The 27,452-nt window shown below is 45.2% G+C and overlaps 1 protein-coding gene across 3 annotated transcripts; it reads left to right on the forward strand.

Annotated features, from left to right (window-relative positions):
- On the forward strand, positions 1-27,363 carry LOC131667437 (band 4.1-like protein 4). 3 transcript variants are annotated; one of them, XM_058940839.1, is made up of 17 exons: positions 1-559; positions 5,173-5,405; positions 18,604-18,708; positions 19,115-19,254; positions 20,399-20,496; positions 21,416-21,536; positions 21,648-21,735; positions 21,831-21,947; positions 22,595-22,834; positions 22,919-23,236; positions 23,566-23,780; positions 23,879-23,957; positions 24,070-24,155; positions 24,339-24,725; positions 25,936-26,245; positions 26,714-26,826; positions 27,195-27,363. In XM_058940839.1, exons 2-17 carry the CDS (start codon positions 5,292-5,294, stop codon positions 27,229-27,231), a joined length of 2,568 nt encoding a protein of 855 aa, XP_058796822.1. In that variant the 5' UTR covers positions 1-559; positions 5,173-5,291; the 3' UTR covers positions 27,232-27,363. The 3 variants fall into 3 exon arrangements, with proteins under 3 accessions (XP_058796822.1, XP_058796824.1, XP_058796823.1); XM_058940841.1 differs by having other exon boundaries at positions 27,207-27,363; XM_058940840.1 differs by having other exon boundaries at positions 23,569-23,780.
- The last annotated feature ends 89 nt before the right edge of the window (positions 27,364-27,452 follow it).

The raw sequence follows: 27,452 nt of genomic DNA on the forward strand, positions 1-27,452 counted from the left end.
GCGGAGGCAGGCGGCTCTCCGAATCCTTCGAATGCACGCGAAGCGGCGACTCGCGCTCAGTTCAAGCCAAGCCGTCGCCGACAGGCCAGTGCCCTGCTCGCGGCGCTGCCTCTCTCTCTCTCTCTCTCTCTCTCGCTCACTCTCTCTTGCTCGCGAGCACCAGCGCGCAGACTCGCGTCCTTCGCGCCGGCAACCGTACGTTTTTGCACTTGCCGTCGCCTTTTATTCGTCATTTAGCGCGCGATTCGCGATTGCTGCACGCGCTCTCGCGCCGCGAGGTGATAAACCGCGCTCGCGCCCGCGCCCATCCGACACACAGTGCTCACTCGCCAGCAGCAGTCAGCGCCAGGCTCCTCTGTCAGATGCCACGCTCTCTCGACGATGAGCCGCCTCGCCGAGGTTGCTGCACCTTTATCGGTGAAAGTTGATCTTTCGGCACGGAGCCGAGTGGCCTCATCTCCGACTGCTGCTGCCAAGGCTGCCTACGACGACGCTGTTGCTGCTGTTGTTGCTGCTGATCCTTCCCCCTTTCTGTACTACACTTCGCTACGATCGCTTGGTATGCATATCACCAGATTTTTACAATCTCGGACTCTGCGCAACAATCGTCCGCGAATTCGCCTTTTCATCTTTTCGTCTTACTTTCGTGCAGCTGCTTTCGTTTTCCCTCCTAACTTTTACTCGGCAACATAATGTTATTGCATCAAAATCGATTTGCCGCGTAATATCGTTACGCTCTGCGTATCTCGAAAACGTAACGATACATATTCGTTTGCCATTGCGACCTTGTATGCGTACCTACTGGCTTGTTTCATTTTCCGTCATAAATTTCATTTCAACTAATAGTCGTTCAAAGTCTATCGAGTACGTTATTTCTGTCTGTCAATTGGCACAAATTTCTTGTCGTCTGTCAAACGTCCAGGTGAAAATAGTTGTTCGTTAATAAGAACCTGTGTGAAATATGATCCGAGCGAGCGGCTACTAGCTTCATCCCGAAAACTTGGAAATGTATAAACGAGGAGTGCAGAGCAAGTTTCTCGCGCGATACGTGATGATACGTTTCAATTACCCCTGCAAGCAGATTATGGCAGATTTGGCTCAAGTTTAAATACCAAGAACGTTCCGCGTATTATACCCGGCGCCTGAAGCATCCGCAGTGAATAAAATCTCACGGTATAACGGAACAGCAAGACTCGTGATTATATATTGTTCTAGCAAGGTAGTCTTCGGTGGAAGTAAGTAAATAAAGAAATAAAGAAACGTACTACTAGGAAATTTCTCGGGTTCCCAGAATACTCGAGAAGCGCGGCTGATTGGAAGCTTTGGTTTTCGTCTCAAGTGCCAAGAAAATGGAGCACTGACGAAAATTCGTAGTGCGCACCGCGGAACAAACGCCAACGTGGCGATGTCGACGACGTATCGATCATTGGCTTCTGTTTGCCAATCTCGGAACGTTTAATCGATCGCTCACGCCGATTTTCTCAAGGAGCAGGGACACGGAACGCTAGGCGACGGAGCAGCGAGCGTCGCTGCGGCGCGCCGCCACAGCCCGAGCAGTTCGAGAGGGTCGCGCCGGACGATCGACGCGTGGGCGAGAGCGCGCTCGTTCGGAAGTCGATTGCGAAAAGCAGCTGAGCGCGCTCGGGGGGGGGGGGGAGTCGAGTATTAGCGCAATTGCAAAGTGCAAAGCTCACCGGGCGCGCGCATAATGCCGGATCGGGCCAAAGCCGCCGACCGCACGCGCAGTCGAAAGCCCGGCCGGCGCTGGCTGCTAGCGGGAGCAGCCAAATTGAAGTGTTATCAGGCCGGCTCCCGTGCCCCGCGCGTAGGCACGTCTGCCGCTGCTCGCCGCGGAGACAATGACTCGTTAGGTGGAAGGCGTTCGCTCGCGCGCACGCGAGAGCGCAAAAAAGGAGCCTGCGAACCGGAAGCGCGCCAGCTCGCTTTGTCGATGCATGCAGAGCCGAGCTGCCTCGGCTCGCTCGCGCCACGTAGCTAAACACCTACGCGTCGCGCGCGCCGCGAGTCTACGCAGACGCACTCGCGCTTCTCTGGCCGTCGCCGTCGTTAAACCTGCAAATGGATCAATTACGCGCGGCGGCGCGCCTCGCCGAGTCTCGCGCGCTCCAACCAGTCGACTCTTTTCTATTCTCCCACTCGGCCGCCGATGCGCGACTTACTTTTTTCCCATCTTTCCCGCGGACTCTCCCCGTTCAATTTCATCTCATTGTTCGGCGCTCTGCGCTCCGATTTCAGGCCGCTGGCATCGCTTTCAGCCGGCCGAACTAACCGAGCTTACTTCTTATAAATTCCCGGAATAGCCCCTCTGTATACCTATACGTTTTATGATGTGCGACTATTTTTGAGCGCTCATGTGCTTGGCACGTGAACCGAGCGCCCCCTCCTACTCGGCTTTGATGAACTTCTCCATAACATCAGTTACGCCCCGATGATGGATTTTAAAGCATATGCGCTGAGTTCAACAGCTTCTTACACGAAACATTCGTTGTTTTTTCAACGTTGCGCGATGCTGCTGCTCGAGCTTTTTGTTAATACACTCCTCGGACGTGTCAAATAACTATCGTTTAACTTTTCAGTGGTTCTAACTTATTTCCAATTATCGCTGTACGTTGAATTGTTCTGTAAGCAACATTCACGTAAGCACTGTATTTATTTTTAAGAAAATAATTCATAAAGAAATAATTTCTTTTGCCAGTTGACAAACAAATTACTGTGAGCATGCTTGCCTCGCTTTAAAAATTCTATCAGCTAACGGACTAGTCTTGTGCTTTGCTGGGCAACAGCGTTAGTTAGTAACGTCGTTAGTCAACGCCATTAACGAGTACAACGCGTTAAAGTAACGTTAAAATTACTTTCGAACAAAACAAAAATTTCGCACATTATTTCAACGGGATATCTTATTCGCGTGCAAAAAATCTCTCGTATTCGTACTAAGAACTACCAAATCATTAAATCTGCTCAATTTATTGGAGCCTCCAGTTGTTGAAATAATGTTTTACGCGTGCGACCACGGCGTCCGACGTTCGGCTGTTGATTCAGAAGTTGTAGAACTCTCAACAAAGCTTTCCACTTCTCGCCGAATCTCGATAATTCTAAAGTAATTGAGACACGAGAGCTACCGATAATTACGAGTGCTCGTGAGCTCAATGGAATCCGGCGAATAACGCATTACTTTTCGCTGTGACATCTTTAACGAGATACCAATGTAAGGTTTTTACAAGTAACGAAGCTGCTTTTAAAAAGCTTGTAACGCGTCGCAATTAAAAAAATAAGTAACAGTGTCGTACGTCCGGGCTTCGGTACAAGACACACGTGGAATTGTCGAGATTCTTATATCTATCTATGCCAAAATCTATGCAGAATTGACAGCTATGGTGCTTACAATCGTATATTTTTACAAATATGTAAAACGTTTTGCTTGTATATGTCAAACTGGTGAATTTACCATCACTAACAATAATAAGATCATTCCAAGACGTCCATGTCATAATAGCCGCTCGTGAAAATATTTAATGTAAAAGAAGGAATGATTATATAAATAACAGACAAACTAAAGAAAATGTATTTCAGGAAAAAATGAAGTATTAAAAGTTTTATTGTAAGTTTAGAAACTGAAAGAGAGGAAGAGATAAAGTTACTCATAAGGCAAAAAATGATTATGAATGGTAGGACATTCGTTCTTTTGCTACTATTGCTTGAACGTGCTCACACCAATAATAATAATTACGGATAAAAAAATGGACGATTGACTTAACGACGTCTAGATTTCAGTGTGAGCGCAGCGGATGAATGCCGTAGTAAAGCGTTCATTGGCGGAAAAAAGTGATTTTCTTAGATTTTCTTTGCTTTTCTCGGTCTTCCCTTCTGCAAGATACCGGCTTGAATAAGCGTCCGTATAAGTTACATCTCGCAGTATTTCACGTCTATTAGTTTCCGGCAAGATTTTTCACCTTCACATTGCTTTTATGGTTTCGTATCAATTACTAAAATATACTCAATGTTTACTTGGAATGAAGATTTTTAAATTCCTTTCGAAAACTTGCGTTATTGAACATTTAAATGGAACGGTAGGAGCAAGCGCTTAAATACGTCGTGAATCAATGTTACAGTTGATGTACTTGGGTAAACGTTTGATAATTAGCTTCTGTGCATCAAAAGATTGCAAATTTTTGGAGTAAAGTCTTAAAAAATCCAATTGATTAATATTGATAAATAGACTAGACATATGTGGATTGTAATTGTTATGGTGACTTATTAGGACGAGCTATCGTTTAAAAATTAAATTGAACGAGTGGGCCGTGCTAATGGAAACAATGCACCGGAAGAAAATTTTCATAAGTACTCAAAAGCTAGTATGCATAAACTTTCACGTATTCTATGTACGCAAAGCTCGGCTCGGCAAAATGAGCAAACTTTACTCGATAGCTGTGAATACTGAAAACTTCATATACTAACTAGGTAAATTCAATTAAAACTGAGGCTCGACAACGAATGATATAAGCTCTTTGAGAAACTCTAATGCGTAAAGCAAAGAGAGAAAGCAGACGATGCGTATAATCTTAGGATGCGCGGTATGAGAAAAAATACAAATGCAGTACGGCTTACTTACGTACGCGCTATTCCAACGGTATGGGCAAACGAGCTAAGTGAGGAGCGAGTAAGTCCACAAGAGGCAGTAACCGCTTAAAACTTTTATTCATCAAGTGGCGCTCTCGCTAAGAGACATGCACCAGTCACACAAGTAACTAACTTGCCTCGGATCTTATTTCAGGCTTTTTTTCCAAATGCACATTTATTTTCTTTATTACAGTTATAATTCTGAATTCAGCAGATTCTAACTACAGATTACTCCAGAAAATTACACCCAACTTATATTTTAAACTAGAGATAGACAGCTTCCTTAGATGATGTCTGGTGGGATAATAACGTTATAATAACGATTCAATTTCATACTACGATCAATAGGTGGGAAAAAATTTTGAGTATCACTTGAGAAGTTTTGTGATAAGGGTGACTTTTATAAGAGAAATATTCAATGAAATGTCTTATCGAAAGATGCTTATTGTGACTGGACCGTGAAAATTTGAAATTGACCGTGGAAATCTGTCTAATCTACGAATGAAGTTTTGATGTATTGGTGGTCTGTTGCAGAAAATGTGGCGACAGTATGAAACGTAGCATGATCACGAGATATCGCGTCAGAAGCAACAGCGACGAGACGAGAGAGAAACAAGACTTGCAGACCATTTCCATAACGTGGCACAGGTAGAATGGTCGTGGATTGGTTGTGTCCAGGGCTGAGACCAACCGGCAACCGGCGGCCAAAGCTTCTTCACTGCAAGGTCATCCTCCTCGACGAGCACGAACTCCTTCAAGATGTTCTCGTGAGTATCATTTCGACTTCCTATACTGGAATCGCAAAAGTTAATGTTGACAGTGACTACAAGCAACATTTCATTTACCCATTCGGTATCTCGTCTTTGTTGATCTCGGACGGAACAGCATACGTTCTATATGCGTTGTGATATAATGGAAACCCGGCTATCCACCGTTAAATTGCAGTGTGTATGCGTGCCGAATAATATTTATTTATAATGATTGATTGAGTCGCTGCTGGATGGATACATTGCTGCGCACGGTATTAGCGATCGCGATCGTATATAGCGCAGATATTCTCATAGGCTTGCTCATCAATCATAAAGTTAATTACGTGTGCACATACTTTGGCTAAAGTATTGCTAGACACCGTTGCAGACCGTTTCTTTCGTATTCATTTTTCATTCGATTTTCAATAAAATGACAAACTGCTTACACAAATAACGCGATTGAAACAGACGGAACGGTACCAACTGTCTTGGCGAAATGCTTCTTTCTAGAGAGACAAAAACTACTTGTTTTCTTCCCTTTTCAACGTCATTTCATTTCTTTACAAAAATTTAGTTAACTTTGTAGCCCGCTCGTTGCATATTAATACACATTTATTTCTAGTATAACACATATCATATACATTTTATTGCGCTCAAACATCAAATTTCATAGCCGATAATTAACGACGACAAGATGTAGCACCGCAATAGCTGGTGATGTAGCTTAAGGGATATAGCTTAATAGGTAGCTGCCCATCGGTTGATGTAAAAACCAAATAATAATTTTAATTTTATATTGCCACTCGAATTATTCAACGAAATATTACAAAATTCATTCTCCCTCATTTTTCTATATATATCTTAAAAAGTTGAATCTATTCCGTAATTAAAACTACAGCCAAGAAAATACAACGAAAACAACGCAGTTTTGCATGTTTTTCTTGAAAAAAATACATGTTGAATGAACAAATAAAAAAACTTTTCCATCCAACCAATCAATATAAAATATATTTTGTATTTTATCCGTGCCTATTGGCAATAGTTGAGAAAAAAAATTCAATTCCATTCCGTAAATAAAATGATTGGCAGCGAGTAAAACGCAGAAAAAGTGTTATTTCCTGCGAAAAACACTTCTTTCATAAGCGGCTTCTAAACATTTTCTGCTTATTCAAACGTATACCAATATATTTTCCTTTCCATTTATACCAATTTTCAATGGTTTCAAAAAACTAAAATTAATTTCGTAAATAGAATGGCTAGAGTGAAGAAATTCTAGCGAAAGAAACTATTTGAATAGTTGGCTGTAAAAAAATGTGTTCTTCTCAACTACTGAGCAATAGATTTATTTTCTGCCCTACCAACACCAATTTACAATAGTTTAAAGAAATATGAACCAATTCTAGAAATAATTCTAACATATATAATAATTTCAGAAACAACGATTTCCAACTCACATATACACGCCACGACAGCATTTCGTATTTGAACTTTTCACAATGCCTAATGCATCAATAACGATAATATGTTTGCACACAATTAGATACAGAAATAATTATATATATATATATATATATATATATATATATATATATATATATATATATATATATATATATATATATATATATATGAAGTGTTTACACGAGACTACATCCAAAGAAGCATAAATAATGATCCTGAGAGACTCAGATCGAGATTATTAAGATTAGTGGCAGATTAAATAAAAGCGAGAAAAAATGTCACCGAGTTCACATTAGCTGTAACTGATTGTGAGACCACAGTTGAGTAATACTATACGTAAGTCATACTGGTGCAGCGATACGCGACAGTTATTGATAATCGGTTAATCCTTGGTAAATCGAATGTGGCGTGCAAGTTCACGGGTGCACCCAACTTTTGTATCTAAGTGTTGATCACGTAATATGTGAGAACACTGCTAACTTTTGAATTCTTGAATATTGGACATTTAGAACAAAAAGTTGATATCCTTGTACTCTTAGATCACAAAGTAACTCTTAAGTAAATTTCTTGGTTTTGAAAAATATTCAATTGAAATAAAAATTGTTAACATCTAATGTAGTCAAGATCATAAAATATTGTAGCTTTAGAAGTACATAATTTTTCACAAATAGATTTGACGAAATATTACGAAGGACTAGCATTACTATTATTACTATTAATTTGAAAATACACAGAGACCGTAAGAAATATTGCAGGGATACGCACATACTCATATACAGATCTATAAATATTACAGTGACTAACCATTAAGCTAGGCTAAATCGTTCGCTTCTTTCTTTCAAGCAATAATGAATCGGATAGTTTGTTGCAAAGCAATTAGTCTCTGTCCATGTTGAATTTTTAACTTTCGTTCAATCACTGCCGCATGACGAGTGCACGTGCCCAACGCTTCAATTACCATTCCCTCCATCTACCTATCAATTTTCGTTAGGTAAATACTCGCTATATGACAAATAGCCCGTCGTCTTTCCAGCCATAGAATTGATATAGTTTCTTCGCGTGCAAAATCAATGAGATACAATACTCTACTAAAATTCAAGGGGTTCATTTAGAAAGCACCGTAATATAGATTATTACTTTGCTAGAATGGCCTACCGGTGAATGAGAAGGTGGCTGTACTTGAAAAACCAAATGGAGATCAAAAGTAGTCGAAAATTAGTGAGAAAGGGTCAGACAAGTGCAAATGGCGTTCGATATTCCAATGCCTCAGGTGCAACGCGGCGCTCGATTACTCGGATGTCTGCGCTTATACGTTATTGCAACGTGATCTCGTCTGTTACCGTACTATGGTCAATATCGAGATATGAAAAGCTTTGAAAGCTCCAAATACGCAGTTGTAGAACCCAATACTCGTTACATTAAATCATTTCGTAAAATTGTTGTTGGTCACAGCGAGCGTATATTTATCGATATTCAATGTAATGAGACGAGTTTTTGCCGTTTGTTTTCGATGAAACACCGGATCGTCGATGGAAAATCAGCAAAAAAGAAAAGTAAAGAGCTGACGGTAAAATTGATGTTTCCGCGAAGTATTGATAGACCTGATGGTAATAATGGTAAGAGCTGGCTAGACTCAAGGCGATAGTTGGCAAAAATAAAGCGCAGACGACGCGTATAGAAGACGAATCGTTATTAAAAAGCCGTAAAGCTCGAAGCTGCGGCGCGCTCGCAATATAAGTTGCTTTAAAAATCAAGCCTTCGTTCTTCTCTCAAGAATCCCCTTGAGTGCTTACTTTTTTATTTTATTTTATTCCTTTTTGTTTTTTTCACCCTCGAACGCTGCGAGCATTCGTTCGAAGGTTACAGCAGCAGCTCGCGGCGGGCCGAGTTGTGCAGGATAATTGTCGAGCTGCTCTCGTCAACTATTACCAGAGATTTTCGGCTTTCGGCGACGCCAGACCGAAGTAGTCTCCGTTGCAAACTGCATCCCGCGCACCGGCTGCCTGCAAGAAGCACTCAACCTCGTGGACTCGAGGGCCGCACTGGAACCTTAAGAGCGCGTCAGACGTACTTACCGAGTGCATACATACATACAGATCGCGCGCAACGCTTAGACCGAGCGAACGAGAAATGCTGGTATCCGCGCCCGAGCTTCGTCATATGTCGATATAGGCGGTCGTCCGGTCGCAATTCAAACGAACAACGCTCCCCCCGACGTGCCGCGGAACATGCCACGATCACCTAATCGTACACTTCGTTCTCTCTTCCTGTGTCGCTCGTCCGTACGCCCTAGCGACTACTCTTTATTTATTGGGCTCGCGTCATTTTACGCCATCGCGCCGGTACCTTTTCGCTCCGATGAAATCTTATTTATTTTTCTGTCCTAACAAACAGCGGAGAGCTGTTCGGAAAGGCTGCACAGAGCGCAGGAATTTCAGCGCTGCTCCGAATTTCTCTTTCTCTCCCGTGTCTGCCGATTGCCACCGATCGCCCTATTGGACTCCCGCAGTTGGAGTGACCCTGTTATTAGGCGATACGCCGCAAAATTATGCCGAAGCTTCCCAGCGGCAGCCTACTAATTCAGCGTCTGCCTGCCTCCCTGCCTTCTTCTTCGGCAGTCTTTGCCCCCTTCTTTTTTCATTGGCTCGCGCGCGCTCATACATACTCTTGACGTACAGGATCTGCGCCACCGTGAGAGACTGCGAATCAACAATAGCAGCGACCTGCAGGGAATCGAGCTCGTGCAGTTGTTATACTCGTCTTTTTTCCGTTATTCGCTGTTACTACTTTATATTTCGGCCTCTTTCGTGGCTTTATCCGCAGTTTATTTTAATTGCTCCTCTTGAAAGCTGCGTTTGCTCGTTGTCAATTCTTTTAAACCATTTGTACTCAAGCTAGCTACGTAGAGAAATTATTCTTGCGTGCTCTCAAAGCGGACCGTTACGACGAGAGATGTACTCACCCTCGCCACAAAGCCAAATCTTTACAAATCTACTTTGGCCATCCCCTATACTATTTTCATCTGTTCCTTTTATTTATACTATTATTTATACGTTTCTTTCGTTTGCTCTATTTTTGCTGAAAAACAACTTAAAGACAAAAATTCATTTTTTACGAGGACGAAGACAAGTATCGAAGATTATTCATAAGCGCGTTGTCTTGCCACATATTTTCTTCTCCATTCTATTCCATTGTCATTGTGTACGGTAACACTTCCGGATCGTCGGCAAAGTATGATTAAAAATGTTGAGTAGATTGCTTGAATATTGAAAAAATACGTATGTCAAAGCATTTAGCTTGAAAGATTGGGAGTTTGGGATGACGATGGAATCCCGGTAAATATCCTCGTCTGACTAATAACAGTTGTCACTACTGACGACAGCGTCGTTTATTGCAAGATTTATAAATATTTCGACTTCGGATAGATTGTAGCCTGAACTCAGATCGAACAAACACTTGTTTACAAGTTTGCTTCGAGGGAACGATAACTAAGGTAATACTAAATAAGAAACTAGAATAAGTGTTGGGGTTTAAAGTCGGCGATTTCTTTCTTTCTTATCAAGCGCACGCGCCTTATCTTGACGAATGGAAATGTCCGTTGGACGGCGGCTATCCTCCAGATGCGTCTATTTCCAAAATCACGCGCACTCCACTGCTCCCCCCCCCCCCCCCCCCCCCCCACCGCCACTTGGTTTCGCGTAATGATCGAGGAAGCTGCGAAAGGAATGAATGAGAAGAATACACTCGACGCGCCTCTCGTAAATCACAATTTAATCGCGCACCGTGCGCCTCATCGCATTTTCATATTTTAAGCCCTCCCCTAGCTCTCGTCGAGAGAAAGAGAGAGAAAGAGAGCCTCCACATCAGCGGCAAGCTCTAAGTAAGAGAACAGGAAAAAACTCATGAGGATTGTATGAGGAATAAAGAGTAATGGAGTTGTGTCCAGCGAAGAAAATTTTTATATGCCACGTGTCCGAATTAATGAGAAGAGAGGAGGAAAAATTCACAACAATAGCCACTAAATTATATCATTGCGGCCTTACATTTCATCTCGGCAGGTTCAACATTTTTCTCTTCGTTCGAGAAAATCATTTGTTGAATAGGTTGTGTTTTCATTTCACGTTGAAGATTGTCAAAGTTTGTAGTATAAAAGCGCTTATCAAGTTACACGAAAGAAACAAATCGAGCGAGGCGCGCAACTCGAATACTTTCGCAGGCAAGTGGTTTGATAATTATTGAGCGCGAGTGGCGGTCGCTGGGGCTACGCTCCTCGATAAAATTTCGAGATGCACGACCAGCGCAAAAAGTTTTCCAACGACGCAGATTGCCAGGATAAAAGTTTTCGGTTTTTGGATTTCTCGTCGTCGCCGCCGCACGTCCAGCCAAAGGGAATGTCGTCGTCTGCTTAATTTGACGCGCTGCACAACTGCGCTCTGTCAAGTTTCCGACGATAACGCGCTCGATCAATCTGAGATTTAAGCTTTTCTTGTCTCGAGCCAGAGAGACAAAAGACTCGACTGTTAAATCGCCAAGTGCTCGCGTACGTCTGCTCCTATGTAATCCCTCCGCATCGTTAATGGTTCGGAGTTTCCTTTAATCATCGCCAAGCTCCTCTACTTTATACGCCGTGCTGCCAACCAAAAGGGGAGAGAAAGTGCTTTTTGCGGAGACTTAATCATTATGAACTTAACAGCATACTTTCATCTATTAATTTATACTTTCTCCCTTTTTGTAAGCTCTGGATATTTAATGAAGCAGTCTGACAAAATTGTTTTGAAAAAGTTACAGAGTCGAAATCGATCGATAAATTTGTTGCATGTTTGGCTGAAATTATCTCTGAATAAAGTATGAGTTCCGCAGAAAGGAAATCACAATCATACACGTGTGGGAAGTCACGTCCGTGTTGTACGAGCATCGTCATCATGATCCGACAATTTATTCAATTTTTAAAATCATAATACATTTGAAAACGTACGATCGATCGGATCTTGACCAAAGTGGCATAGAAAAACAACGAAAACAGCACACGAACAAGCGTAAAATATTTTGTTTGGTATAATGCTGGCGTCTCGATTGATTGGCACGGCACGAGAGCTGCTGGCGTGCGTGCATGCAAATGTTGAAGGGTGAAGAAAAAAAAGCGAAAGGAGAGAGAGAGAGAGAGAGAGAGAGAGAGAGAGAGAGCTGATTCATTTGCAGGCGTAGTGGTCACTAGGAAGATTCGCTCCTTACGAATTACTCGGCGATATCGGTTCCCACGACCGAAACTTGCCGCAGGGGGTGTCGAGCACTCGCTCGCTCGCGCGCGAGTCAGACTTTTCATTCCTAAATAAACGGTTGCTAAGAGCCTCCGAGCTAACGTGCGCTGTTGCTGCTGCTGCTGCTGCTGCTGCTGCATATGAAGGTATGAAAAATGGAAGAGGTAAAAATCTAGAGGAAGAAAGAAAAAAGAGACGCTCAGAAAGGAGAGCGTAGACAGAGAGAAAGACGATCGTTCGGCGCACGCGAGCGGCCAAAAGATGATTACCCGCAGCTACACGCCTCCTCTCTTATTCTCTCGTACTCGTTTCTTTTTCAGTATAGGCCCCTCGGGCAGCTCCAGGAATGCCACAGCGCTGACTTTTCGCTACCCTTCGCCCCCGTCATTCTGCTCTCGTTCTCTCTCTCTCTCTCTCTCTCTCTGCATTTTTGCGATCGCTCATCTTTCGACATTAGCCCGTGATTTTCCCTGCCTTCTTTGTGGCCTCGAGCCTTTTTCGTTGGCGCGCGAGCAAAAAACAGTTAGTCAAGGTCCAAATTATAAGTATATATATTTTCCCTATGCTTTATTTCTCCCTGCGGTTTCGACGCTCCAATTTACGAGTGGTTTTTTGGTTTCTGCCACGAGCGTTTAGCGCGGCTCAACGTCATTGTCGAGCTTGATGGTTATAGCCGTGAAGATATTTTGCAAGCTCTGCCGACACGTCGAGTATGCAGGTATGCAGACGCCGCGCGCAAAACAAACGTATCGATCGGCCGGCAAAATAAAATCTTATTCCGATAGGAATGCAATATACTCGCCATGGGGAATCGAAGAGGGATGCAATCCAATTCGAATGCAAGGTGGGGTAGAAAAAACCTGCCGAGAGCTAGCGGCAGGATTTTTCATTGACGCTAGGCGCAACGGCTCATCAGTCGAAAAGAAAAAAAAAATGCCCAGCGCTCGCACGAATGGCGATGCTATATTGCAACACGTGTTGCTGACAGCAGGATTCGCGCCTTTTACTCGGCCGGCTTATCTCATTAATTGACTCGTCAATCTTCGTTTTGCACGTTGGCACCCTCGCGCTTCTTAACTTTGTCTGCCAGTGGATTGCCAACGCTTAATCATTTCTCCGAGTGAAATTCTGTCTAATCGCCGTGCGCCTTTATGGGGCGCATTTTCACTGGCGGCTGCTTGTTTCGCTGAATTTCACGACGGACCATCGTTCATCTGCCGGCATGATGTATCATTTTTTATTATTTTGTGAAGTATACTCGTCGCGTCCGTGCATGTACATCGAGCAAAGGCCAAATATTTTAGGAGGACGCTGCAAAGCTCCGCACACGCGCCTGCACGGAATTTCAAGCGGCCTCCGAACATTTTTTACATGTTGTCATTAGTTCTCGCAGCGACGTAGCCTTTAGTAAACAGAGTTAGAGTGGATTATTTTGGAAATACTATACGCCTATAGCTCGAGCGGCTGTTGCTGGCACTTGCAATTTTTTAAATTTAAGTTTCAAGTTAAAGGTCGCGTCGACGGTTTGCAAAACGAACAAATACGATTTACGCCGGTTATTGCAGTGCACGGCAAAAAAATCAACTGGAAATTGAACGCACTTTCAGGCGTACTGCGTTAATGTGTATGTTTACAGGTACTCGAGCTTGCCTACTGCATGGCCATCCAATTTCTTTTACGACTATCAAGTGGCTCTCATCTTGTTTTCCGATTTCTCGAAGCACGTTATTTTCATTCAGCGGCAGAGCCTACCTCAAACTCGCGCAGTCGAGCGCTAGATTCGCTGCTCGTTGCTCGTTCCTCGTTCCTCTTTCCTCTTTCCTCTTTGTTCGTTTTGTCACGAGGATCGATCGGCATGACCAGAGCGAACGGCACGTGCGTCAAACAAGATTTACAAAAAGATCGACGCACCTGAAAGCGGCTGCTTCTCTCGCTCGCTACGTCCGCTAAATTGTTTTATCGAGGAAACGGGTTGGAGCGATAAAGCGACAAACCGATGATAGGTATTCGCGCGTGCGATCAGTTCGCTCGCGACTAGGCCGGCCTCGGTGGCGCATAACGACGTAATCGCGCGCCTATCCCGCGGCCGCTTATTAAGGGCCTCGCCTCGGACTTTAGTTCAGCCATTACGCGAGTCCGCACTCGCGCTTTGCAATTTTGTTGCTCCAATTACAGCTGCTTCTCTTCCGTTGCTTGGAAGTTAGCGCTGCGCCAAAGACTCTTCGTTCGTTCGGTGGCGCAAGCTTTCGCGGGTATTATGCACGCCGTTCGATCGGTCGCTCGGCCTGAGTTATCCGAAACAAGCCGAGGGCGAGCTTTCGATTGCGGCAGCTTTGACATTAGCTTAGATAATTAGCCGAGAGACCATTTGAAAGAAAAGTAGACGAAAGGGCCGCTCATCAGTGCGTATAATGCAGTCTCGCTTTTGCCACTTTGTGCCCGATCTTGTCGTACGTCAATTTCCTCCGGGCTTTTCGCCGCTCGGCGATTCTCCCGATAACAGTCTTGCTCCTCCTCCTTTCTGTAGTCGAGCCATTCTGCGCCCGGCTACCGCTCTTCCAGTCCGCTCGCCGACGATTTTTCTCGCTCTTCCGCGCGCTTTCTCTCGCCGCACTCCATTTCTCCTTATCTGCGCGGGCTCGCTTTCAATTCCTTAATCTCCGGCTAAGCGATGCCAACGGAGTCGCGCCCAGCTTTATTTCACGAGCTTAATCACTGCTCCCCCGGTCCTTGTCGGATGTCATTCTTATATGATCGATCGCGTCTCACGGCGAAAGGAAGCTCAGAACTCGGTGCCATCGCGCTCGCGGACGATTAGAGCAAGACGTAACTGGCAAAAAGACGGATAAACGCGCGAGTAGCCGGCAGTGCGTTGGCCAGCCTCGCCAGCTCGCCGGCTCGCCCCGAGGGCACGAGACTTGGTATTCTCGCGTGATACTATGATCGCGTGTCGGCATGCGAGCACGGCACCTTTTGTATTCGGAGGACGCACGTCGCGTCTGCAGGCGGCGTTGTTGGCCGTCGTCGTCGCGCGTGCACCTTATTCCCTGCCTTATATCCTCTGTCTCTCTCCGTTTCTCGCTTTTTTTTCTCTTTATCGGAGCCCCGAGCACACAGCGTGCGTACGAGCGCGCGAACGCCCGCTCCTTCCTTCTCGCGTCTCTGCCTCTAGTCCTCTGACTTTGCTCGCTCGTTTTACGACCACTCGGCTAGCCAGCTCGGACTTTGTTTCCTCGATAGGACCGGCTAAAGGCGCGTTTTTTGCCCTTTTGCGTTCTCGCCTTCCTTTTTCCAAAATACGTACACGCGTATCGTCTGTCTGATCTCGTCCACAACGTCCTTCTTGACTCCAACAAGAAGCGCGAAGTCCTAGCCTTTGTTACGTACCGGATATTGTTATTTTCGAAAAATACGACGACAGCTTAAAAGTAAGAGGTCTTGTACCTATGTAAATGAATGTCCATGTGTCCGGTAAGATAACAAGCATTATTACGTGCTGATATTAAATGGGCATTATGAGTAAGGATCCGCGCGGGCTTTCAGTCGTCTCACTTCTGGAAAGGGGGTTGGCAGGCTGCTTTAATTGTCAGAGAAGCCATTGTTCGGCCGCCAGTTGCCAAAGTAATTTCCCCGAAAGTAAAAGCTAATAAGGCTTTTTAACAAAGTACCCACAGTTTTGCGCAACGTATCCCTTGCTTCGCGCTGCAGCTCGCAGTGCTCCACTGCCGCGGAAACGAATCATCCAAGAGAGAAAAAACGCTTGCTGTCGCCGCGCTCCGATATAAATATTCACTGCGCTTGACTAATTAGACTGCTCACCGGATAAAGCTCGCTTCTCTTTCTTTCCCGCAAACACCGAGAGAAAGACCGAGAGACAGAGAGAGAGAGAGAGAGAGAGAGAGAGAGCGAGACAGAGGAAGAGAGGACAACAAGGAAAGGACGGGTAAAGGGCCGTAGTCTATCGGCAGAGCAATCGTGTGTCGTCGGACGACTATTCGCTTTGGCAAAATCGATCGGAAAGAAAAGCAACAACAGTCCAATTCCATCGCTGTGCTCTCGGATGAACGATAGATTATGCGTTTTTCATCGACCAATTAATCCACTTTTTCAAACAAATTTAAACGATCGAAGCGCCGCAGAGAAGATGAACGCAGCGAACGACGAGAAAATGCGGAAACAAGTTGCGAAATGACAAGTAAAAACATGACATTTGCATGCAAGCGCAGCGAGCGCATTGTTCGATACTTCCTTCCCGGCTCGCTTCGCCTCTCGTTCTCTCCCTATCTCCATCTGCCGTGCGCCTCTTCGTTGCTTCTTTTTGGTTGCACCGCCTCGCGTCACTCGGCCTATGGCACCGGATACGCCGCGTCACGTGGCCTCTTCGTCCTACCTACGAGTCATTGACATTGCAGCGAGTAATGAAGCCATACAGCCGACTCACCGCGCGACCAAGAGCTGTGAAATGCAAGAGCAGTCACCGACCAGTTGGAGCGAAGAACAAGGCCCGAGACTCCCAAAAGTCCGTATTAGCTTTGCGCGCCACTCTCTGCTCGAGCGAGACGAATCATTCATTAAAGAGCTTTTGTCCCGAGAGGCTCCCGCGCAAAGAGTACAATCTTTACCTCCGCTCCTTTTCTCTTGTCACGACGATGAACATCGATCACGAACGTATTCATTTAATTATGGACAATTAGGGACAATGCTGTATCAGCCGAGAAAAGGGTAGAAAGCTGTTGACAAAGCATGCCAAAAATTTTGCGCGCTGGCTCAATTCGCACCCGTAAAAAAAATAATATGACGAGAAACTGCCAATTAGCAATGTACTTTCGCAGGCATGAAATTTTAGCCTCGTCAGTATTTAGCCAATTTTTTTCTGTCGAAGGGATGTGCAATCGTGCTTTTTGCTTATTGGCCCGAGTACACTCGTGACGCACTTTTAATAAGCCATGTCTCGTCAGCCGCTTTCTCGCGGGGAAGTTAGTATTTTCCAAAGAAACGGCGCTCCTTGCCGTTTGTGTTGAATATTAGTTATGTTGAGCATGAGAGGCCTTTCGAGTGGTCTGCCGAGTAGAGCTCTTGGCGTAAAAAAGAGCGAGACGCTTTCGGAAAAATAAACTAGAATAAATGTAATAAGTAGGTGCACGTATGGAAATGTGCGAAAGTAGCGGTCGATCGCGTGCTCGCGCAGAGCTAAACCGGTCGTAATCCTGGCTGCGGCGGTCGCGTCCGTCAACGCGTACGCGTTGTATACGTTCGTTCATTTTTCTTTTTTTTCTTTTCTTCAACTCCCACCACCCGTCCTCGGCCTTTATCTCCGTGTATACGTATACGCGCACTGTCTCCCTACTTCACTGCCCGACTCTCTCGTACGGTTTCTCTCCTCCATATCTTTTTGTTTTGTTCTCTCTACGGCATTGTTCTTTCATTACGCTTACTTCCTTTTTTCCTACACTGCGCGTAAAGTGGTGACTGTGCGCCCTCCTTGCAGGGAGCACAGGACCGCACGAATACTGCATGAGCAGTTTGAAAGTAAAGTACCTTGCGCATGCGCGATGCGCCTTTTCCGCTCCAGCGGTACAACAGGCACTTGGATTACTTCTATAGAGAGTATCGATGCGGTTCTGCGTTTTCTTTACGGGGGACTGCCGAAAAGTCATGCAGACAACACAGGTAGTACAAGTTGGCGAACACGGAGTGTGTGTACTTTCTACTAGCGTAATGTATTATTTTCTTGCCGCGTATATCCACAAATCCACTTTACTCGTGGATTTAGAGTCTGTCCAAATTGAAAAAATATTCTTTGATAGTGCAAAAGAAACAAGTTTGAAACGTGACTGAGCAGTGGTTCCGCTCGTTTTCTGTTATTTTCTATATCGCAGGTGTAATCCGGAAGCAGGAAAGCAAAATTTGGAATTTCCCAAAAGCCCGCAGATAAATCGTAAACGAGCCCATAGATTTAATTGGCGCGGCACTCCAGGAAAAACGAAACGATAGCAGCGAATGCGCTGGTTGGCCTCGAAGCGATTCCGTGATTTGAAGAACCGTGATGGGGAAAGAAAAAAAGAAGCGGATTTGGCGAGGAGATCGGAACGATCGTTTTCCGGTTCCCAGAGAGGGTCGCCGCCCAGCCGTGACGATGGCGCGCGCTCTCGCTGCAGCGCTCGTTTTCACGAAGGGACCGTCCTTGCGAGCGTATGCACTTTAATGCTTGTACTCGTAGTAACGGGATGCAAGCGTCACTCCATAACCGGCCGCTGCATACATTATATCTCGATCTATATCTTTATTTATATTTTTATCATTGCTTTATTTCTCTTCCTCCAAAGACTCGTCCAAGCAACGTACATTGTCGTTCTTTTCTATTATTTTGAGAAAGTCCGCATGCACTGTCGCCCCGCTCGCCAAGTGAATAATTACTGGCAAATTTCCAATGATACGATATCGCGGAGGTATTATCCGCAGCGCTTGCTAGCGAATGATTTTCGTTTTGGTTTCAGAGCTCGAACTTGGGACAGGAGCTGCTGGACCGAGTTTTTCGTCATCTCAACTTACTGGAAACGGCGTATTTCGGGCTGCGCTATCTCGATCACGAAAACCAAACGGTGAGACTACAAGCGAGCTTTTCGATCGAGGCTGTTCAATCGAATCGGCGCCGTCACGACGCTTATTAATTTGAAATCGAAAAGATCGCGCCCAGCAAGTCGCGAATAATAAGGAATAGGCGTGCCGTTCAAACTAAATTGTCAATTTTCTCGGAAATCGATCGAGCCGCGGGGCAAAGTCCGCGCGCATGTTTCACGTTTGTCCAGACAGTGGCTTAAATCATACGTGCAGCCGTGCACACGGGCGTGGTGCGTGCGTGTAATGGTGCAGACGGCGTAAGGCGAAACGAGGGAGGGGGGGCGGCGATATTTCTATTGGCGCTTAATTTGACAATTTCCGCGCGAGTAGAGCGTATCAGCCTCCGCTTAATTGAATTCGTCCTAAAGTCCATACGGGCGTTTGCAGCAATGGCTCGATCCGAGCAAGAAGATTAGCAAGCAGCTCAAACCCAAGAAGGGAGATCTCAGTCCCGACGCCCACACGCTTTATTTCTGCGTCAAATTTTACGCCGCCGATCCCTGCAAGCTCATCGAGGAGATCACCAGGTAGGTTTGTGCAGCTTACACGCTAACCCAACCGAAAAATTCGCCCGAAAGTCAATTTATTAGGTAGGATATATCGAACGTTATTGATTAGCGAGCCGAGCAAGCTAAATTTTGCCTAAGGTCAGGTGGGTGATTTTCGGTCGCCTAAAATCACGTTTAAGATAATGGCATTTAAATGATGCGCGCGAAGGGCCGATATCGAAGGGCTATACCGTGATGACGCGAGCACACCTTCGTCGTTGCGAACGACAGAAAACGAAGAGTAGAACAGCCGGTCAAAACATCGCCCAGGAGAAAAGAGGCAAGGTCGTTGCGAAGAGGAAGCGCCGGCCTTCCAGAGCCCGCAATTAACGAAACGAAGGGCCGCAACGATCAGCCAACTTTAAATCGAAATTATGGCTGGCGAAGATACAGCCTACGTTCCCTCTGCTTCTTATATCCCGCTGCTTTATTTGCTTTCCGGATACCGTTTATATCGGCGATCTCCTTGCTGTGCCCTTGCGCGCAAATTCATTACAAGACAAATTAATTTTCAAAGCTTACCTATCGCTTTGCCTATCGCTGTCCAAACTAAAACTTCAATCCCAGCTTTTCATTCGCGAAATTTATCTTTTTCAAACGCGCGGCTTTGCGTATAAAACGGTCGACAAATCATATTTTATCCTCAGCGTAGAATATGTGCGAACGACAATTTGTAGCTTGCGCCAATCGGCAATGATTGTTACTTTGTTTATTTTAGACTCGGTGACGGCAAACAGCAAAAAGCTCACGTCGATCGATTCCAATTAATTAATCATCGCGTCTGTGTTATATCGCGTTTCACGAGCCTCGTTCATCTCACTGTCGCCACTTGTCTTCTTTGAAAGCTTTCGCGTCGCATGCAAGACTACTTACCGCGCGCCGAGAACAAAACGGCTGAAGAGTTGCATGAGCGAAATTGGCCGCCCTCTCTAGCGTCACGTATAGGCGTCGTATTAATTAGTCACAGGATCGCGATAAAAAAATTCTTGAATTTCGAATAATAATCGAATACAATTAATGGTCGAAGACGACAGGTGGGAATGATATTTGAATCGGAACAATCGTACATTGCGAAAACGTGTTTGTGTGGCAGCCAATGATCGAACTATCGATGGTGTTTCAGGTATCAATTCTTCCTGCAGGTGAAACAAGACATTCTTCAAGGAAGGCTACCCGTGTCTTTTGATCTTGCTGCTGAACTTGGAGCTTACGTGGTTCAATGTGAGTGTGAGCTTGGGAGGTAGTTCGAGTAGAGTATAATGGGACGAGATGGTAATTCTAATCTGAACGTACTCGGATAGAGTGATCAGATAGCGTGCTGCATATGCCAGAGTACGACAGGGTCGGAAGCTCTTTGAGCCATTTCTTATTTGGGAGAGAGTGAGAGAGAGGCAATGCGCACTCGGTACTTACTTTGGCTCTTCGGCCGCGCCGAGTACACGGCCGAGGTAGGCGCGCTTGACACAAAAAATTTCTTTTTCACGAGTCGCGTCTTGTAATGCGTGGCATACAAACGCATGCAGCAGCGCGACGAAGACGAAAGATGTCGCCGATGCCGTCTGCGCCCATCAAGACAAAGCGAGCTCATTCATTTCCCCCGCGGGCTGGGCTTTTGACGCGCGCGATGAGACGCAAACACGCGGCCATCTCTATTTGCTCAGACTTTGAATCTCGCCAAGCAGATACGAGTAATACGGCCAGTAGAGCCAGCACACCAGCCGCGCCCTTAGCTCAGCCTTTTTTTCTGCTTGAGCTCGACGTCCCTCTCCAACTGATTCTCTCTCTCTCTCTCTCTGCGACTTCTTTCTTCGTTCGCTACAGTGCGCTCGTGGCTTTTCCACGCTCGTCATGAGCAAATTTTCCTCTAACTCCGCCGGAGCCGCACACGCAGGAATAAGCTATTTTCAACGCGTGTCCGCGTCCGCCAGATCGCTATTATCGACATTACACGATCGCTTAACCGATTCTTTTTTTTATTAAACGAGCTTTCTACAGCTGACATTAGTGAAAGAAATTAGTTAGACGAAGAAACGCGTATACAATTACCTGAAAGAGGAGAGCTAGGGGAAACTTGCACTCTTTACGGCTCATTTGCCGTATGGACTGTCTGAAATTAATGTACGTAACGATGTGCTTGTAGCTGAGCTTGGTGATTATGATCCGAGGCGCCACTCCTACGGCTACGTGTCCGAGTTCAGATTTCTTGCGAATCAAACGTCCGAGTTGGAGGCACGAATAGTCGAGTTGCATAAAACTCTCGTGTAAGATGATACATTTTTTTTCTATATGAAAATGCGATTCAGTAGCTCATAATTAAATGGAAAGCGCCGAGTGCAGCTTCTAATCGCAACTCGTATTTGGCATTTGCGCAGTGGACAGTTACCATCAGCCGCCGAGCTGAATTACTTGGATAAAGTGAAATGGTTGGAGATGTATGGCGTGGACCTCCACCCTGTACTGGTAAGCGCACGCTGCGACAATGACAAGCTCTTTCATTGTACTTATCGATCAGAGCTTTTTCCCCGAGCTAACATCGACTTTTTGTTCGTGTAAAGGGAGAGGATTGCGTCGAGTACTTCCTCGGTTTGACGCCGAGTGGAATTATTCTTTTGAGGAACAAGACCAAAGTTGGCAACTACTACTGGCCGCGCATCAACAAAATCTATCACAAGGTATGAATCCCTTCCGAACTCTTTCTAGAGTAAGTAGACGAAAGAAGCCTCGAGGAGAACGCTATCTGGCAGATGATAGGCAAATTGGTCATTTGCCAAAGCCATCGGCCAACCGATATGCCCGCGAAACAATAGTCATTTGATTCTCTTGACGATCGTCCGATCCGTGGTGTTCTCGATGCTCCAACGTGCAAGTCGTAAGCCCGTTGCTTATTTGGTTGGCTGCAACGACCTCGTGAATCGTTGCCGCGTTCAACGAGACTCGGAAAACGCTGCAACGAAGACAGGAGCAGCGTGGTTACGTAATAGCGTTACTCGGCCCCGGCTGCCACTAGCACTAGCCATTTCGCAAATAGCGCTGCCGAGGCACAGCTGCGACGGGATGATCGGGTAGAGCGTGCAACGCGAGGCACACAGGCGCACTTCCGTGGCGGGTGAAACTCCGGGAGCCGCGGCAAAGAAGCTTTGGGAGAGCAAAAGACGACACCCGTGCTCCGAGCCGCGAGCAATTTCGGCGGAAGCCGAGCGGAGAGCGCTCGTAGGAAGTATCCGCTTTCCCACGGCAAAGCCAGAGTGGGCCGCGCGACGAGTCGAAAAGTCGCACGCGAGCCGCTCACGAGGCGTGCGCGCTCTCGTTCGGTTCGCAGGGCAAGTACTTCATGCTGCGGGTGAGCGAGAAGAACTCGGCCGACCGGACGCACGGCTTCGAGACGCCGTCGCGGGGCGCCTGCCGGCACCTCTTCCGCTGCTGCATCGACCACCAGGCCTTCTTCCGGCTGATGGCCACGGGCCCGCCGCCGCTCAGCCCCTACTCGCGCTTCCGCTCCTACAGCCCGCCGCTCGGCCAGCTCCAGCACGGATCCGCCGTCGCCGACAAGCCGCAGCAGGTTCGACTGCTCCCCGGCGGCCCACGCAGGCCATCCGCAGCCCCGCTCGACTCGCTCACGGTCGCTCGTTCGTACTGTCGGCAGCTGGTGGCCAGCAGGCGGCTGGTGCAGCCGAGCTTCCAGCGGATGCCGAGCAGGCGAGCGCAGCGCCGCGTGGTCGAGGGCCAGGAGATGGTGGCGGGCTTCAGCGAGGCGCCAGCCAGCAGCAATCCGCAGCAGATGCTGCCGGGCTCGCTCGGCCAGAGCAGCAATTGCCTGGCGCACGCCACCGGCGTCGCCCCCAGAAACAACAACCCCAGCCCCCGGAGCACGAGGAGCGCGCCTTGGACGCAGAGTCAGCCCCGCGGACTCTACACCTCGTCCAGCCCGCGGTCCGTCAGGTCCTGTGGCACCGCACCAGCTGTCAGTTGAGCTTCCTCTTTCTCTCTCTCTCTCTCTCTCTCCGCTCCTGTCTAGTCATTTTCTGCGTTTTTTCGTTTCTGCCTTTTCGCAATCGCGCTAAAGCGTGCTTTTTATAATTGCAAAACTCTATTCGCGCACTTGAATTAATTGCACGTAACGAGGCTCGCGAAATGTAGCTGCGTCATGTGGCACCGGACTCTCTCTCTCTCTCTTTCTTCGAACATCTACGGCGTGCTGGCGTTGCTATAAATATTTTCGACGTCGCGAATAACATTTGTAACCGCGCAGTGGTACATTCGCGCGCATGAACGATGATTTATTGCTTTGAGCAGCTTATGAATCGGCTGAATCGAAGGAGTAGCTCGGTGGAAAGCGCAAGTTCCGGAGACAGTCATAGCCGCGGCCATCGGCGACGGAGCCACAGTCGAAGCCACAGGAAACACAATCGCCAGTCCGATTGCGAGTCTCAACTTTCTCGCGGCTCCACGCAAAAGTCCGGGCACAGGAAGCACCGACGGAGACACAGGAGCTCGCGACATTCTAGGTAATGATTGCGTACATACGTCAGTCTGTCAATCGATAACCACTAGCTTCGTATTCGTTCAAAAATACACGTCTGCGCATTCTCAATTGTCATTACAGTAGAAACGAAATGATCGATTCGGCACCGCAGTGGCACGAGGCGCAACGACGAAAGGGAGAAATCATCCAAAGGGCAGTTGTGAGTAATACTTTGCATTTACGGTTCCGATCACATCTGATCACATAAACACAAACATTTAGTTTTTTGCAATATTGCAAATTGCGACATGTGAAACTTTGTAATTGCCCAGATAAGTACAACCGAGCCCAGAAGGCGACACAGAAGTAAGCACAGGAGTCCTTCTTCCAAACATCAATTACCAGACGAATTGAGAAAGTAAGAGCTCGGATATGTTCTTTTTATTTCTTTTATGCGCGAATCGTCGTCAAGAGTGATGATGAGTCGTAGAATCGGCAAATAAATCATTACAGCACGATTCATGCATCGCACGAGCGATTGAGCAAACTATGTCAAGAGATAAGTGACCAAACGATATGCAATTATTTGTCGTAAAACTAGACACCTCGAGTTCAGCCTAGTCGACACGTCAGGGATGAGCGAGCAGCAGCGCCGCGAGATCGCCTACACGGTGGTGCAGTCCCAGTTGGCCCACCACCGCCAGCAGCAGCAGCTACAGCATCAACAGCTGCAACAACAACATCAGCAGGTGCTACAACAGCAGCAGCAACAGCAGCAGCAGCAGCAACAACACGGCCACCAGCACCAGCCAATGACCTCGGCTTACCAGCAGCAGCAACAACGTCATCAACAGCACCACCTCCACCATCAGCAGACGCACCAGATTCAGAGTCATCATCAGCACGGACTACCCATCTACGGCAGCTCCATGCAGGCGAGCAACGCGCGTCTAGACGAGGCGGTGGAGGCCGCCTCAACGGCGGCTAGGTACGATGATCTCAAGCCCGCCTGCAAGATTCAAAATAATCATTCTCCGAGCGCGGAGGATGACACGGGATCCGTAGTCATTGTTTGATTATTTTTAGTTAGCTCAACTGGTCACCAGAGCTCTACTCATTTTTCACACTTTTTTTCAAATTTTTTTATTTCACGCGATGTTTTCATGTGAAGTGATTGTAAGGTCCTTCTGTTTTATTTCTTTTTTCTTCGTTTTTGCTTTTGTCTTAGTGTTTTTTTGTATCATTATTGCATTCTGCTAGCGTGATGTTTATGAACTTGATAAAATATTTCTCTGTCGGTTTCGCGCAGGTGACTCTTTTAGCCAAACTACAATACACTTTTTAAACTGCTAGCTACAGAAAAATATTTCATCAACGTATCCAGTACTCTACTAACTGTTGCTCGAAATACACAAAAGCTCGAGCAGCACAGGTTTTATAATTTAAATATTTATATACCAATTTGCATGCTTGCATTTCTTACTCTAGATGTAACTTTATTCTTTAGTTTTATTATTTTTTTATCATCATGTCCACTTTTTTTATAAAAAATATAACGTATAAGCATGTGTATTTCCTCGTTTTTGAAGCATGTGATTCTTCATTTTATTTATTTTTCAAGGCATGATTTACTCGATCATCCAAGTTCTTCAATAAATCATTTGATTGTAAATTCACAGCAGTTTTGCGGCGCACATGTGTATTTATTGTATATAAGCTATTAACGATCCCTGTTGCATGTAAGCATATTGAAAAAATATCAGATCCAGCTATAATAGCGTAATAATGACTTTTGTATTACTTGCAAAGTAGCAAATAATATATAAATTTTTCAAATTCATATCAATCGCGTCAATTTCAGTCTAAACTTCGTTTTACACTATGAGATCGGTTAGCATTTTCTGTACCATTTGATCGAAGATCGAGGACACGTAATTGTATATTAAAATTTGAAGTAACAATGAATGAAAAATGTTTTCGTATTATTTGAGTTTATAAGCGTTTATAATAATTGAATTGTGATTTGAAAGAATGCAGTGCTCTGACCGTGTATTGGGTAGTTAAGAGACCATAAATTGCCACCGAAATGAGGCCAGAGGAAAAAATTATTTATCGTAGTTTAAGGAAAGGTTGCAATTCAGCCGGTCAGTGAAGCAAATTGTTGTGGAATAGGAAAAACAGTATGTTGGAACTTTCAGAGGTGTCGGCTTCTCGGTGAAGAGAGATCGCAGGACCGTCTACCAATGCGAGGAGAGTACAATGAATAACTTGTGCATGCTGCCACGTTCGAGCAGTCGAGTCGAGTCTACGTGTCACGACAGCAAGCACGACTTGTACTCCTCGCGCAAAGTCTCCTCGTCATCCTCTTCACTTGGCTTGCCTCGGGATGGTAGCGCCTGCCGCTTGCCGGTCAACAACAACGCCGACAGCGGCCTCGGCGAGAGCATCACACAAGACTTTTCCAGCTGCTGCTCCAGTTCCGCCGACAGCACCAAACAGACACGAGCTGTACGATCCTTTACTTGTTCCTACTCTATCAACCGTTGCTTCGACGAGTATTCTTAGAAAATTGTTGCATCAACTCTAATTTCCAGCTATTTTCTTATTATCTTGCAAATGGTATTGATATCAATTTACTAAGCAGCCATTCTGCACAATTCAATAATGTCAACGCTCTGTGCACCGGCAATTTTCTAAAAATACTTTAAACTTTATTTATTATATTTGGTAATTATTTTAGTTTCGTATGTATGACATCACCTGAGTAATTTCTAAAATTGTAATTACATTGTATGTGTTAACGCGTTATTCGCGCAGTGGATCAATCTTATTTTTAATTGAAATCTCAACTATTTTATTAATTATTTTTACCTGTAAAATATTTTTATATTTATATTATTTAAAATATATTTATATTTTTATATTTTTACCTGTAAAAATAAAATATTTTAGTAAACAAAATTTTCTTTGATGTAGACGCAAAGGCAATTAGATGAAGATGGATATTATAAACATCTTTCTGATACTACCAAACAAAGTCATTCACACGGTGATGCAACGTTAGATGCTGTACTCGAGCCAATCATATCGTAAGTATATTTAATGTATTTTTTATTTTACTCATTTTGTCTTTTAGTTTGCTGTCTTTATTAATTGAAAATTATTGAACGTATTTAACTTAATAATTAAAAATTTTAATATACTTCATAAAATCTTTATCGACAAACAACGATTTCAAAAAAATTTTACATTTTCAATACAAAAATAAAATTAAAAAAGAAAATATTAATAACATACCAACAGTAGTATGAAAATTGCTGTTGCTTTGTAGAAAAGATATCGACCGAGGTCGGTAAATTAGAAACCCGCAATATCGCACGGCAGTTGCTCATTCGATAATGTCTATTATACTAACGAGAAAATTAATTAAATTTATAAATAAATAACTAATTTTCAGCACACTTACTAGGAGGCGCCGAACCAGACAAAAATAACTATTGAAGGATGGTATCTTTATGCGGCTGGATAATGAATGCACATATTGTATATTTCTTTTTAAAATGAAGATTTTTACACCATGGTAGTATAATTGAAAACAATCGAAGTGACAATTTTTACACCTTGATATCATAATAAAAATTTATAAGCCCTCAGTATTGTATAATTATTAATTGATTTCAAAACCTATTATATAGAGACTATAGAACAAGATTTG

Source organism: Phymastichus coffea, unplaced genomic scaffold (genome assembly GCF_024137745.1).
Source record: "Phymastichus coffea isolate CEN01 unplaced genomic scaffold, Cenicafe_Pcof_1.1 PCOF00066, whole genome shotgun sequence".
Taxonomy (NCBI): domain Eukaryota; kingdom Metazoa; phylum Arthropoda; class Insecta; order Hymenoptera; family Eulophidae; genus Phymastichus; species Phymastichus coffea.

Bases quoted from the DNA above. Each gene is read 5' to 3' on its own strand.
- LOC131667437 (XM_058940839.1), top strand. From the start codon at position 5,292: ATGGTCGTGGATTGGTTGTGTCCAGGGCTGAGACCAACCGGCAACCGG. The intron at 5,406-18,603 runs GTGAGTATCATT...TTTTGGTTTCAG, and splicing joins AACTCCTTCAAGATGTTCTC to AGCTCGAACTTGGGACAGGA. The intron at 21,948-22,594 runs GTATGAATCCCT...TTCGGTTCGCAG, and splicing joins TCAACAAAATCTATCACAAG to GGCAAGTACTTCATGCTGCG.